Consider the following 13,765-nt stretch of genomic DNA (forward strand, 5'->3'; position numbering starts at 1 on the left):
CTCGCTTTCCCACGGGTCTTCCTCTGTATTTTCTCGCGGGGTCCCTTTTATACGTTAACTTCTTCTCTTTGGCTCTTCAATTGTTATTAAGTAATTTAGTATCGGATGCTCGAACATATAATAAAATCTGTGCAGTCGTTCGTAAGTCTTCACCTTCGTGTATCTTCCCGAGAAAGCGAAATATAATTGCTTTCGATGCGCGCCATCCAGTTAAATGTTCTCTACGTTCTCTCTCTAAAAAAAAAAAAAAAATTTCTTCGCTTTTCTATCTCCTCTTCGTGTTTTCTCGAGTTTATTCAGTGTGCTTTCATACTTTATTACTAATGTTATCGGGTGCAAAAGAGAATGTATTTATCATAGCGTACGTGGAAAAGCATCAATTTCATGTGAGAAATGATATCGTGCTGTGTTTCAACTCAACGCCTAATATCGCCTATCTCTGATAATCCTTTCTTCGAAACTCACACCCTATTATTAAATACAATATTTAATGATAAGTGAAGCGTTTCTTCTGATTATATTTAAAGAGCGGTTTAATACTTCGCGGCATAAATCAATTACTTAAATATCAAATTAATTAAGTACATTAATAGTAAATTGGTAATAAATTAATTAACTGCATTTTTTTTTTACTTTATTATATAAATTGACTGCGTAATCTCGTATCGTCGGATTGACGATACGTCTCACGATAAATGGTAGCACCGTATGTTTACAAAGGAAATTACAACGAATTATTCATGCGAGTGTTCACTTGGGATACGCGTTTGCTTCCTCGATTTTACCTCGAGGCGCACATTTTTGTTTCTATTTTATGAAAAAAAGTATTTCCCTCGTCTTTATTCATACGATCCATTGTTGCGTGATGTGTGAATCCGTATTAGCATTATCAAACAGTAACCAATTGTAGACCGTTCCTTTACTTGTGCGGAAAAACTCGACGTTGCAGCAGCCAACGTTCGCTCAACATGTCGATTAACCAAGACAATACTTTAGCTATCGCGAGGCTGAGCTCGATAGAGATGACCTTTGGGCTGCAACGCTGGCATTTCACTTCCAGAAGAAGCGAGGGAGAGCGTTTCGAAATAAAAGTACATGTCTCATCGAAGGATTATAGAGATTTTTTTGTAGTTTAAAATTTTCTCAGCATCCAGTAAGCTGACCGTTCGCGAAAAAAATCCTTGAGGTAATTCCTTACTTATGTAATTATTTAATCACAGAAATCTTTCTTGCTACTTGCGATGTATGAATGGTTAATTAATTTATTGGATGTTAGAGGAGCTAGAAATAAAGTAAGAATTATGTATAGGAGATATACAAACGTATTACTCATTTCACGTTTTTTGCTTCGGAAGATTATCCCGAGTGCATCTCGAACGCATCGCGCTGGCTTAACAGCATCCGGCTGTCCGGAAAAATTTTATAAAAACAGGCGGGACGCTAAATTTAGAATTGAGCTCGAACAGCCCGCCGTGAGCTTTCCTACATACGGGAATCACCTCGTGTTCCTCCGTGCCTGCGTTTCACGCAGCTTATTTCTGGTTTCTGGACACTTAAAAAGTGAAACAACTTTGTGACGCCGTCACAAGATTCTGTCTAAGCAGCCTAATCCAAGAGATAACATATTACTATAAGCAAAGAGAATATAACACATAATAATCTTTTATCGATATAATAAAAAATTATCACTTCTCAATTAGATTTTAATTGCTAGATTTCTATTTTAATAAAAAAAAAAAAGCGTTTCTTGATCGTGTTTTTCGAGAGACAAATGAGATTCATCTGGAAATCGCTTCATATTGGGAAATCTACATTTTTTTTTTCGTGTGTTTTCAAAACTGTTTACAACGTTCATCGATATAAAAATCGATGAATTGAACATTATCGAGTTGAAAAGATTTTTATTCAAAATTGATAAGATATCTCTCTTTGGCAGGGAAAGCGTATGTGCATCACACGCCAGGCTTATAAGACGGCCGATCGAAAGTTTGATCGGCGATAGACCCATCGCGTGAAGATGCGTTGTATTCTTGCGAAACATCGCAAAAAAACGTTTCATGGCGATCGAGCAGAGATTTCGCCACCTCGAAAACCGATTCGATCTACGTAATTATTAAATTACATTGGCTTTCACAACTAACAGCCACGCATGCTACTCGAACAATTAACATGGAGAGTTATTAATATGATGGAGTCGTTGCTGGCTTTGCACGTTGGTGTTTGACAATCCGCCGAGGGGGAGGGGGGGGAGGAAAATATCGATCCGGGACATTGATCGATGCTGAAATCATTTAGAAATGGATGATCCGTCTCGCCTAATCGCGCAGCTGCGAAATCGGGATACTATTGCCATTAGCAGCGCGCATTACGACTCACCGAGTATTGCATCACAGGGGGAGGGAGGGGGGAAAGCACTGCAAGGTTGTTTTATTACGAGATCAAACTGAAGTAAAACGAAGAATGAGTATAAAAAATATCGAGTGTATGTTTAATATTTTTAATTCAAATTAATATTTTTATTCCATTATTCAAATCCTCTGAAAAATCCTCTCTAATCGTAACTCGATATCTAGATCTACATACATGTAGTTACATAAAACTGTCACGACAAAGATATATGTCAGACATCGAAATAAGATAAAGCGATATTTGAGAAAACAGAATAATAACAATTTCTTTAACTTATTTATTTTTTTTAAAATCGTATCGCGATGAAAGGATTATAACGTGATTTGAAAAGATCGAAAATTTACGACGTTTTAATCGTCATTACGATTGCTCGCGTCACACGTGCGACAAGCACTCGTTCCCGTAATAGCAAGTTATCGTGGAAAATAAACGCCCAAGTCCAGACAGGCGTTTCCTTCTTCGCGGTCGAAACCTTCAAATGGACCTCGGGACCTTCCAACTAACAGCCACTCGTATTAGCTTTCCGTTCATTAAAGAACAAGCACGACTGCACATGATTCTCTGCTCCTCTGTGCGCAATCGCGTTTCTCTCACTTCTCGTCTTTAGCAAGTTACAAGCTATAAAGAACAATGCAACCGCAAAGATTTCGCGCGAGAGACTCTCTCTATTTAATTCTTTCGTTAAAAGCTAATAATATCCCAATTAAAGCGCGATCACAACAATTTACAGATTTCAAATACTGTTTTATTTAATTCAGCATAGAAATATAGATGAAATTTTTGCTTGCATATTCAAGTATGTATCATTTAATATTAATCATTAAATTTAAATTAATGTATCATTTAAAATTAATATTAATTTTTTTGCGAGAAATAATTATTAATGCTATAACGCACACGTTAAGAATCGTGCAAAAAAAAAATCGCTAGCAAATCTCTCTTATAACGAAGAAAAGAACGAAAAATAATTCGACGTATGTCTCTCGACGCATAACGTCGATGATGGTTTTTTTTTTTTTCATTTTATTTCAAGATTTACTCCAGAATTTCTACGTAAACCCACAAGATAGATAAATATAAATGAATTTCTGCGCGCATAAATTTACTTTCTGGTTTCACTATCTTCATTGTGATACACGAGTATACGCGATAAAAACAATAATAAATGCGTCGAACTTTCTACGCACGTGACGGCTTCCGGGGCGTTTCCCGATGATGAGTAGAAAATCTCAATGAGAGGCGCAATGGGGCGTACGTTAGAAGGATGTGCATTTCATTTTTGCTTCCGGCTGAAAGTCGGGGCCGCAGTGAGAAACTCCGCACGGCGACTGCACTTTTCATTTCTTCGCCGACTGAGATCCCCGGAGTGTTGAGTGTTTCAACGAAAGAGGATACCCCCCCCCCCCTCGATACGTATCCCCCGTAAAAGCAGGAAAAGCGAACTTCTTCGGCGCGCGGCGACGGCGGCCTTCGGCATCGAGGAAGCGAGATTCTGCGACTGAGCCCCCTTATCTTCAGCTATAAATCACCCGCTCTCACTGCCACTTAGATTTTGCGCTAATTATATAGAAAGTCTGAAAACGCGAGCGGCAAATGCATTATTAATTTCTTTAACGATACTAATTGCGCGGCGATACCACGCGCGCGGGTATGCGCATTTCTTTCTCCTCGCACATCCGGAAGCCAATTTCGTGCGACACGGGGGAGGAGGAATCCTCGAGCACGTGCGGCACTTCAACGTCGGCTGAAGCCGCCGGGCTAAGTATTTTAGCCTACCGTGCACAGTTAAGCGATTCCATTTCAATAACGATGATTTCTACACCGAGTGAAACTTTTTGCTGACGCGCGAAATTCGCGCGCGTCCGTGATTTTGCGGATGGAGATATGACTCGTTTCCGTTTTGATTACTGATACAAGACAAAGGGAGAACAATCGGGAAAAAGAAAAAAAAAAAAAAAAAAAAAAACGGCAAATATATTAATCGTCTCGACTCAAGGCCTCTCGCGAGGAGTCCAGCGGCTCGGATGGCGTGGCGGCACGTCCGGGAGACGTCGGAATGTGTATGTAGGAGTTGAAAACGTTCCTTACGTTAGCGCTATCAAGTAACGTGAGACTTTGCATTCTACGCTGGTCGACGTCGCGGTAAGACGGTAACGTAATATTCCATATCGGGCGCAGAAAAATTTCACAATGGCACTTCTGACGTGACGCGAACGATTTCGAACATAATCACCGCGCGCAATTATTCGCGTAAATGCGCTTTCACTCGCAGCTTACATCGGCCGGTTTTTCTCTCTTTTTTTTTTTTTTCCCTTTTTTTCAATTACACATCGTCGACATCTCGCGAATTTGCGAACGTTCTTTCCACTAGGCGTCGGGCCGGTGTTTGCGTTCGCAACGCTTTTTTATCGTCACGCGCTTCAGATTTGTTTATTGAAATATCAACGGCACGGAGAGAGTAAGAAACATCTTGCACGTACGATAGTAGAATGCAAAAAATCGCGGCGTGTTGTAAACGAGAACGAGTGACCGGCGCGCGCAACTATCTGCCGGCGGATAAATTAAGTCGGACGCGTACGCGTTCTGCATACAGAATTCTTAAATTAACGAGAAATATCGCGCAAACAGAAGTGATTAATGGCGAGTTGATAAACGAGAGAGAGAGAGAGAGAGAGAGAGAGAGAGAGAGAGAGAGAGACGGAGACGTTGCCGTAGGGCTCACGCTCCTGACAAGTGGCTCACGCGTACAAAAATCCGGAGATAAAACGAGAACGCTATTCCTCGTCTACCGCGGAAGAATTCTTATTGAGGAGTGCGATTAATCTAATGGCATGTAAACATAAATGATTAACTGCGGATTGATAAATGACGAATATTATTTTGAGTAGGACACGAGCGAGTCCATTGCGCGCCTACAAATTCACTGAGGAATGAGTCAAACTGAAGTTTATGCGTTCCGCGCTTAGAACAACTTTTTATGCGACGTGCTATGCAAATAGAATGGATTTATCGTTCCTCTATGTTGCTCTCTCTAAATGTTTGAGTTGAACTCTACACGTGTATATATATATATATATATATATATATATATATATATATATATATAGAGAGAGAGAGAGAGAGATGAAAATTATTTGCGAGAAATTAACGAACTTTTCTTAATTCTCAAGGCAAGTACATACAGCCTCTCTCTCCAAACTTCAACCTATTTCTCAAGGATACCATGCGCGTTGCATCGCGTTTCATGATACGCACTTACACGCAAATAATCCTAACCGATAGAATTAAGACGTTATGAATAGAGCTATTATTATTATTAGGTAATAATGACTCGGTTCGGCATTGTGCAAGCTACGCTTCGAGAGAATTCAAGCGTTGCTCAGAGGAAGCATGAATAAGACGGGCAAGAGTCATCGCAAATGACAGTACGTAAAATAAATTCCGATTCATAACACACCGAATTGATCTTCGATCTTTTATTCACACTTGAGTCACACTCTCGATCGCAGGTGAAGAAGTGAAAATTTTCAATTTGTCAATTTGACGAGCGAGAGACAAAGCGAGAGGCCGGAGGGGAGGCCATTGTAGGAGAAAAATTTTAAATCTGACGTGCTTGGACATTATTAACGTACATCGTTCACGTCTCGTTCAACGTTTTAGCCTTCGCGAAGAGAGCGTGAGGACTTGTGTCGCACGTGACGCATCGTAAGAGACAATGACGCGGTAGCAACGCAAAACGTGGCATTAAACGCAAGAGCGATTTAAGGATTTATTCGTGCGTAAATCCAGGCGCACGTGCGCGCCTGGAGTATCGCGTGCGCCAACGCGGTCTGTTCGAAAGTAGAAGCTGCAACTTTTATCACGTGGCGGTTAGTTACATTTAGCCGGGCACTTTATCAGAAACGGCGGACAGCGCGTAATAGCGCGTCGCGAAAAAAAGAATGCGCTTGCGAAAGCCCGACGGGAAGTCGAGGTGAAATCTCGAGGGAGCTCGAAGGAGGAAAAAAAAAAAATCAGATTTCGACGAAATTATTAATTCACGCGAGAATGGTGCCTTGGAAACGCAAATGGTTCTCTCCGCTATTGATTTATGTATTATGTTAGAAACTACAGGGAAAATAAAAAAAAATAATTCTCTTAACAGGATATCCCGACGCGCATTGGAAAAGCTGTCGAATTTTAAAGTTCCAGGAATAATGAATGAATTTAAGACGGCGCTCAGAGAGCTTCTTTGATAGCTTCTTTTTTATCACGTGTTTGCATATTCATATAAATGTAACGTAAAGCGAATGATAGTCATCGTTCGCGTGTACACAATTTACTGTAGATTGGTCTCCAATAAAAGTTTCCCACGTACAGTTAACTGTACGTCGACGAGAAACGTTGAGCCAAAGTTTGATACTAGACATCTTATCAAATTAATCTCACAAGTGCGATAATGGATATATTTCTAGTTTACGTGTATAATATTTTTATGAAATTCAAACAAACATGTGTCATGGAATTTCCGCTCGCAGCTTGAAAATTCTTGTTCTTGAAATGTAAATTAATTAATTATTCTTATCTTATTCTTATTATGATTTAATTGTTATTAATATATTTCTCGTTCTTCAGTGATTTATATTTATAAAGCTGTAAAAAAATATTTCGTAATAAATTCTTAGTGATGTTCACCTTTTTTAATCATCAGTATATAAATGACTCAGATACGCATACTTCCGTGGTTTAATCTTTGATACTTCTTAGACATGCGGTGTAGTTTTCATAGGAAATAATTTTTCCTATTCATTTTTTGTTTCGATATTATCATCCTTATTAGCGTACGTTAAACGATGAATTTTAAATGAAATTATTAAGCCGTCAAATAACATTCCAATGAAATTCCATCAGTTTACAATTCCTACGTGCGTCATGGATGTGCTTATCTCGTATTTGTCCTGGATCACACCGCAATCGCGACGTCTTTTCAACGGAAAATAAAGAAAGAAAAGAGGAAATAATACGTGCCACGAATTTTCCATCGAGAGATTCGCCCCGAATCTGGCTTTCTGAACACGCTCCAGAATATCATGTTTCTCACTTACATAATTACCGGTATATGCAGCGTATTAGAGTGAATTAACAGCTAGAAAATCATGAATTAACTCCACACACGATTTAAGATCCGAGATATTTAAGACTCAAGTTCCGTAGATCTTACGTTATGTGAAATCCATAGATACAATAATTCAATATACGAAGCGGATTTCGATTAGAAACGTCAACTTAGCTCTCCCTTCTACGTAAAAGTATCCTCCTTATACAATATTTACGCCAGATAGTAAAATAAAGACAAGAAGGTCCTTACTCTTTTTTCCTCGGGCTCTCAAAAATCACAGCCGGCCTGGCGCATTCCTGCTGCAGCAAGATAATCCCGCCGGTGAAAAGGCGAAGGCGTGCCCTCTCGGTCAAGCTCCCTCGTCACCAAGTTATAACACCGCACAGAATAGAACGAGGAGATTTAAAAAAAAAAAAAAAAAAAAAAAAGGGAAGAGAGGGAGAGAGAGAGAGAGAGAGAGAGAGGTAGCAAAGGAGAAGCGAGACGCCCACGCGATCGCGCCGCGCAGTCGAGAGCGACTCGCCGACTGCGACTGAGTGACTGACTGACCGACTCCTCCGGCCGCTCCGCTCGGCGTGTACCGTCGCCGCACTTGCATCGACAACAACACACGTACACACCATTGCGTCTGGTATATCCGAGCGCGCTCCCCGCCTGTGGGGCCGACGACGGCCCCGTGCGCCTTTCGTTTCCAGTTCCATTCCAAAGCCCGACGTGCCCAACGTGGTCCCAACGTGCCTTTTGTTGCATCTCGCCCGCTCCGCTCCGCTCTGCTCAGCGCCCGGGCGGCGCGTTCGCGGCCGCTCTTCTGACCGGTTATTCCAACCGCGTTATTTCTCTTTGGACCGCTCTACATACGAAGCGTAGAGTCGCGCAACGAGTAAATCGCGATTGCAATTAGCCCGTTGAACCGATCGCGCCGACTCGAAGCCGAACTTGGCTCAAGCGAGCGTTCTTCCTCTGTTAATTTAAGAAAAAAGATAAATAAATAAATAACAAGCTAAGATTGTTGACGAATTTTTATCGCTTCTTCGATCCGTAATAATGTAATTAATCGCGGAATCATTAATGTCTATCGGATTTTTTTATATATATTATAGTCGTCAAGTTGAAAACTTTTTTTATATTGCACATAATTAATTTAAGCAGTAAATAACTAATTTCATCACGACGTATTTATTTGCGGGAAAAGAATATTACAACTTTCTGTTCTATTCAAAACATTTTTCACCCACTGCATTCAGAATGGGCGGATCATCGCGAGCCGAGAGATTAAGGATCAAGTAACGAATGTAAAATTACATTCTAACGAGATTATAATTTATGATGATGATGCTATTTAGCATGGAACGTCCAAAAACCGGTAACTTTGTAACTGCAGCGCAGTACGGCTTCGAGCCGAAACGTGAAACCTGGATAACAACCTTGCTGTATAATCGATTCCAGCGCATCGAGTTGCATCGAAGCGCCTCGAAAGTGGGCAGAACGCGCCCATGATGCAAGAAGGTTTTCTTAAAAACATAAATACAATAAACAAACGATTAAATGCGCTAGTTATATATTAATATAAAATTACATCCTGCTTATATTATTTGCTTATGTAAATTCCCGACGACCCGTAATGTGACAAAACCCGATTCTTACCGAAGCATATGCTTAGATAGTTAGATTCAGTTGTTTGAATTCAGTATCTCAAATTTGATAAAAATAAGTAGATAAAATATAGATAGCCGCAGAAGAAAAATTCACGTCCGGATCGTTTTAAAATCAAAGATTACTAGAGTAGGTAAGATATCGTTATTGATTTACCAAGAAACAGCTATCGACATTCTCGACTATTCGGAAATAAGAAATAAGAAATAATAAAGCATAAGCGTCAATTGAATTTTTTTTTCTGTATTTTCCATACTCCAGTTAAATTGGAACATGCTCCACATATTCATAGCTCAAGGCCATATACCTCATTAATCCGTGTTGTAGGCAACCCGTCATACATCTTTGCAAAGAAGTTGCTCTTTTATCTCAGCAGATTCATGTGTTGTTTAATAGCTATTTAACATTGAGAAAAAATTTTATAGAAGATTAATTATATCTTTTATATAAATAAAAAAATGACAAATTTTAAATATGCCTTTTGACGTAAAGTAATATTTAAACAATTATCAAATAATAATTTATAATATATTTAATAAATAATTATAATACTTATAATTTTATCTTTACATAATATAAGATTAAGCCTAATACTATATTATATATGTTTTTTGTTTTGTATATTTTTTAAATATATTTCATATTCATATATATATAAGATATTTCTATGCTAAGTGCGTAACAATGCTTAATCTGTAGACTTGTAAAAAATAGATTCGTTTTATTTACATTCTATGACATAACTATATTTCTTATTCTATCATATATATCTGGCTCACTTTTGTCTCTTATATATAAAGGAAAAAAGTTTTCTGCAAAATATCGAATCCGATGTCCTGCTGCGGTGCATTTACGTTATAATTGTCGTTACTTTCATCGTCGAGACTTAAATTATTCAATTTATGCGTTACATCGAATCTAGCACGCACGAAATCTTCGGAAATGTTTTCTTGTACAGGATTTCTGTAATTACGATCATAAATTGACATTGTTGACATGCGTTTCACATAATCTATGTCCAGTTGCGGGTCTGCTATAATTTTTAGCGTTTTAAAGTTTATCGTGGCCTCCAAAATAGCGTGCATTACATTTTGTTTCCATTTACAGTGTATATGTTTTTTAACTTCGCGACCCAATAGAATCATTTTTTTTCTTCTCGAAAGACGCTTGATTTTTATAAATGGTCTTAATATTCTCTTCATTTTCCCCATTTTACAAATACTATGCCAAAAAATTATAGCTATTTATTATTTTACATTGTTTATTGCTTTACATTGTTTTCACTCTTAGATATTCCTCAGTATTAATTCAGATATGCAATGTCCTGAAAGAAATAAATATTGCCTAAAATTATTAGCCTATATGTAGTGTAATATTATATCAATGTATTAATGACATGATTAAATTTAAATGTATTTTAATTTTTCTAGATCCAATTTTCATTGCATTTCTATTCAATATAACATTGTATTTAATATAACAGTAATCATATTTATATAAACTTCAGGTAAATAATGTTCAGTATTTTCATTATTTCATTGTCAGATCAGATTTTGATTCAAAATTCGAAGTACTTCTCAAGTCGATAGAAAAATAACAAAAAAAAATAGCATATAATTTTATTGTATTCATTTTTTTTATTAAATATAAACAATTAATCCTATCGATACAAAATAATGATGAATGGTCATTATTGCAATAAATTTTATATTATACTGTATTATATTGTATTAATATAAAGTATACACCGTAATATATTATTATACTCATATCGTAGTATATTATACTCGACAATATAGAGCTCGATGCTATAATGTACTACGTAATATAGAGCTCATATTACGTAGCGTAGAGCTCATACTAAATTATTGTTCTGCCACCTAGTGGCTGAAAGTATCATATTCTGTATGAGGTAAACACCATCAGTACGCAATATCACATACGTACCCATGAGAACGTTGTATTTGACGATACTGTCAAGATATCAAATACATTTGATCTTCTTTGTGACACTCGATCATCTTTATATTTGAAATATTAAACAGATATAATATTTTTCTTATATTAAACCGATATTAAACACAAATTACGCAGCACCTATTACAATCTACTGCAGCCACTGTAGTTTGACTACTAACTGCTGGAAGTGACGCATTCTGCCATCTAGTAACACCTTGCTAACTATTGCAAACTGAGACATTGTTTATTGTATTTCTGCAGTACCGACATTTTAATATTTATATTTTAATATCTTTAACTTAAAAATAAACTTATTATTATAAATCACAAATATTGAGTATCAGATAGTGTATATTCAGTTTGGATAACAAGAGGCCAAACGAAATTTTGTAAAAGAAAATATAAGAAAACTAATATTTATAAAAAATAATGAAAATATTGAATATTAAAATATAATGAAATTAATTAAATATTTCTGATAATTAAAAATATTTATGAATACATCTTAGCAATTAGCTTTCTAGAAAGGTCTTTTCTAAATTTCAGATTATATTTTTGCCAAATGATAATGTTAATAAATAGAAAGAATATCCATAAATATTTATGGCACTATTATCATTATTCATATCTGTCTATTTATGAAATTTACAACTTCCTTGTTTCTATGTAATGTTATTTTAAAATTTTAAGATAAGTTATGTGTATAAACAGTTATTGCCACTAATTTCAAAGTTAAAAAGCAACTTCCAAAACTTTTTATAACAGCAGAAATAAAAAAGCGTGGCAGAAGAATTAACGAAGAATTTATTTAACTTCACATTAAAGATACATTTTCGTGTGCTTCTCAAAATAACGGAAAACATGAAATATTAAAGTTCTTGACGGAAAGTAAGTCTTTTACAGCAATAAAAAAATGTAAAATATTGATATTTTGGCGATAAAAAATAAAATATTATCATCTATTATATCACAAATCTCAGAAAAATCAGATATGTGAAGATTATTAAATTCAGATAAAGTTAGATTCGTAAATGCGTCAGTTGATTCATTAAAAAAGAAACGTGTGACACACTAAAATGGTTTTAATTATGTAGAATCTGAGATATGAGCTTTATAACCACAATGTAACTTGAGTATTCATCTTAGATGACCGCAATTATACTCAGTCTCGCTTCCCAACAATGTGAAAGTTTAACAGACGTCTAACAGACGTCCTAATCTTACAAATCTTCCTTTGTAGGCATCTCAGATGTTCTTTAGATTTTCTTAAGCCATCTTCATATCGTGTGAGTTAAATCATTTTTGTTTCAGCGACATCTTAGGAGAAAGTAAATCTAAAAATATAGTTCAGTATTTTGTCTGTATGTATTCATATTTCAAGAATAATTTCTTTTATTTGTACCAAAATCGTAACAAATAAAAAATAAAAAATAACAAATAAAAGATATACTTTTACAGCATCAAAATTGAACTCACCGAAATTAGAACGAATTATATGTTCAAAGATTTAATGTAGCAGTTTATGATTTTTTCACATACAATTTTTTTTTATAAATACCCAAAGCAGTAATTACGATTAATAAACGACACTTTCAAAAATTGTTATGAAAAACGCGACAATAAATGTCCAATACAAAATATCATCTTCAATATATCTTCATCAAGACTTTTCATGTAATAAGGATTACGTCAGGCAGGGTCGATGTGAAGCTGGAGGAAAAAAATATTGAAAAATAGCTTACTTTTACCTGATTAGCTTATGTACCATACGTACGACGGATTAATCCCCCTGAAAAACGTGAACGAATAAGACACAGCCGCACGTAGCGCTTCCGCGCTTCGGCAGCATCGGGCGGAAAGAATCTGCGCACGTGCACCGGGCACGACCGACCTGACCTGACTGAAGCAAAGGGATGATCAATAACCTCCAGGATATATAAGGCTCCGTTCCGGTAGAGCGTGTGCACCTCTTGAGTTCACGTGATCGGTTTATCGCGCACCACGGACCCCTAGCCTCGATCGCGTTATCGGCGACTGCGTTTCAAATTGGTCTGTACGTCAGATAGCATCGGAGAGGTATTACAACCATTGGGTATAAGTGCTTAGCGTATATACAAGATACACCGATATTACATCGGAGTTTATCGGTCGTAGTAATGTAAGGTTTTCCATTTGTTCCGCTATGAACGATCCCGGCAGCGTAAAAATCGTGCGTGCACGATGTACGACGGTATCCGGAGAGTGGAGGCTTTTCGGTAACAGTGTTTTCAGCACGTCGGAAAACAAAAAAAAAAAAAAAAGAAAAAAGAAAAAAGAAAAAAGCGCGACGTAAGCTCCCCGGCGAAATTACACGTCGACGGATCATTAACGTCGAAAGGCATGTGCACGCACGATTTCCGCCAACATGGCATCAAATTTTTTGCGAGAGATACGGTAAATATGACTATATCCTCTATTTGCCTGCTTGATACAGGGCGATACAAGCCCGACGTTATTTCTGAACGCTTGTACTTTTCAATTAAAAAATTAAGATCTAAGTTTATGATTTTTCGTTCACATCGAGTGTTTAGCTTTGTAACTTTGTAAAAAATTGTCGAGTCATATTCGATTAAGAAAATTTTGCAGGAAGATGCACGAGAAAAAAAA

General features: G+C 36.9%; 2 protein-coding genes across 5 annotated transcripts in view; both read right to left on the minus strand.

Annotated features, from left to right (window-relative positions):
* LOC105432933 (uncharacterized) overlaps positions 1 to 13,765 on the minus strand; it is a 61,854-nt gene that overhangs the window by 23,679 nt on the left and 24,410 nt on the right. For 2 of the 4 annotated variants that reach the window (XM_011647949.2, XM_011647947.2), the window contains exon 1: positions 7,757 to 8,125. The exons of 1 other annotated variant lie outside the window; for it this stretch is intronic. The gene's annotated coding sequence lies outside the window, so the exon portion shown is untranslated. Of the gene's footprint in view, positions 1 to 3,596; positions 4,357 to 7,756; positions 8,126 to 13,765 lie in introns of those variants that run through there. One more of the 4 variants, XM_089082652.1, reaches the window with a different exon arrangement.
* Positions 9,386 to 11,382, minus strand: LOC105432935 (uncharacterized). The gene is given in 3 exon segments (XM_011647950.2): positions 9,386 to 9,964; positions 9,967 to 10,484; positions 11,108 to 11,382. Coding segments are annotated over 2 exon segments (477 nt in total). The 5' UTR covers positions 10,372 to 10,484; positions 11,108 to 11,382; the 3' UTR covers positions 9,386 to 9,892.

The sequence above is a fragment of the Pogonomyrmex barbatus genome, unplaced genomic scaffold (genome assembly GCF_055798465.1).
Source record: "Pogonomyrmex barbatus isolate J1 unplaced genomic scaffold, ASM5579846v1 scaffold6, whole genome shotgun sequence".
Lineage (NCBI taxonomy): Eukaryota > Metazoa > Arthropoda > Insecta > Hymenoptera > Formicidae > Pogonomyrmex > Pogonomyrmex barbatus.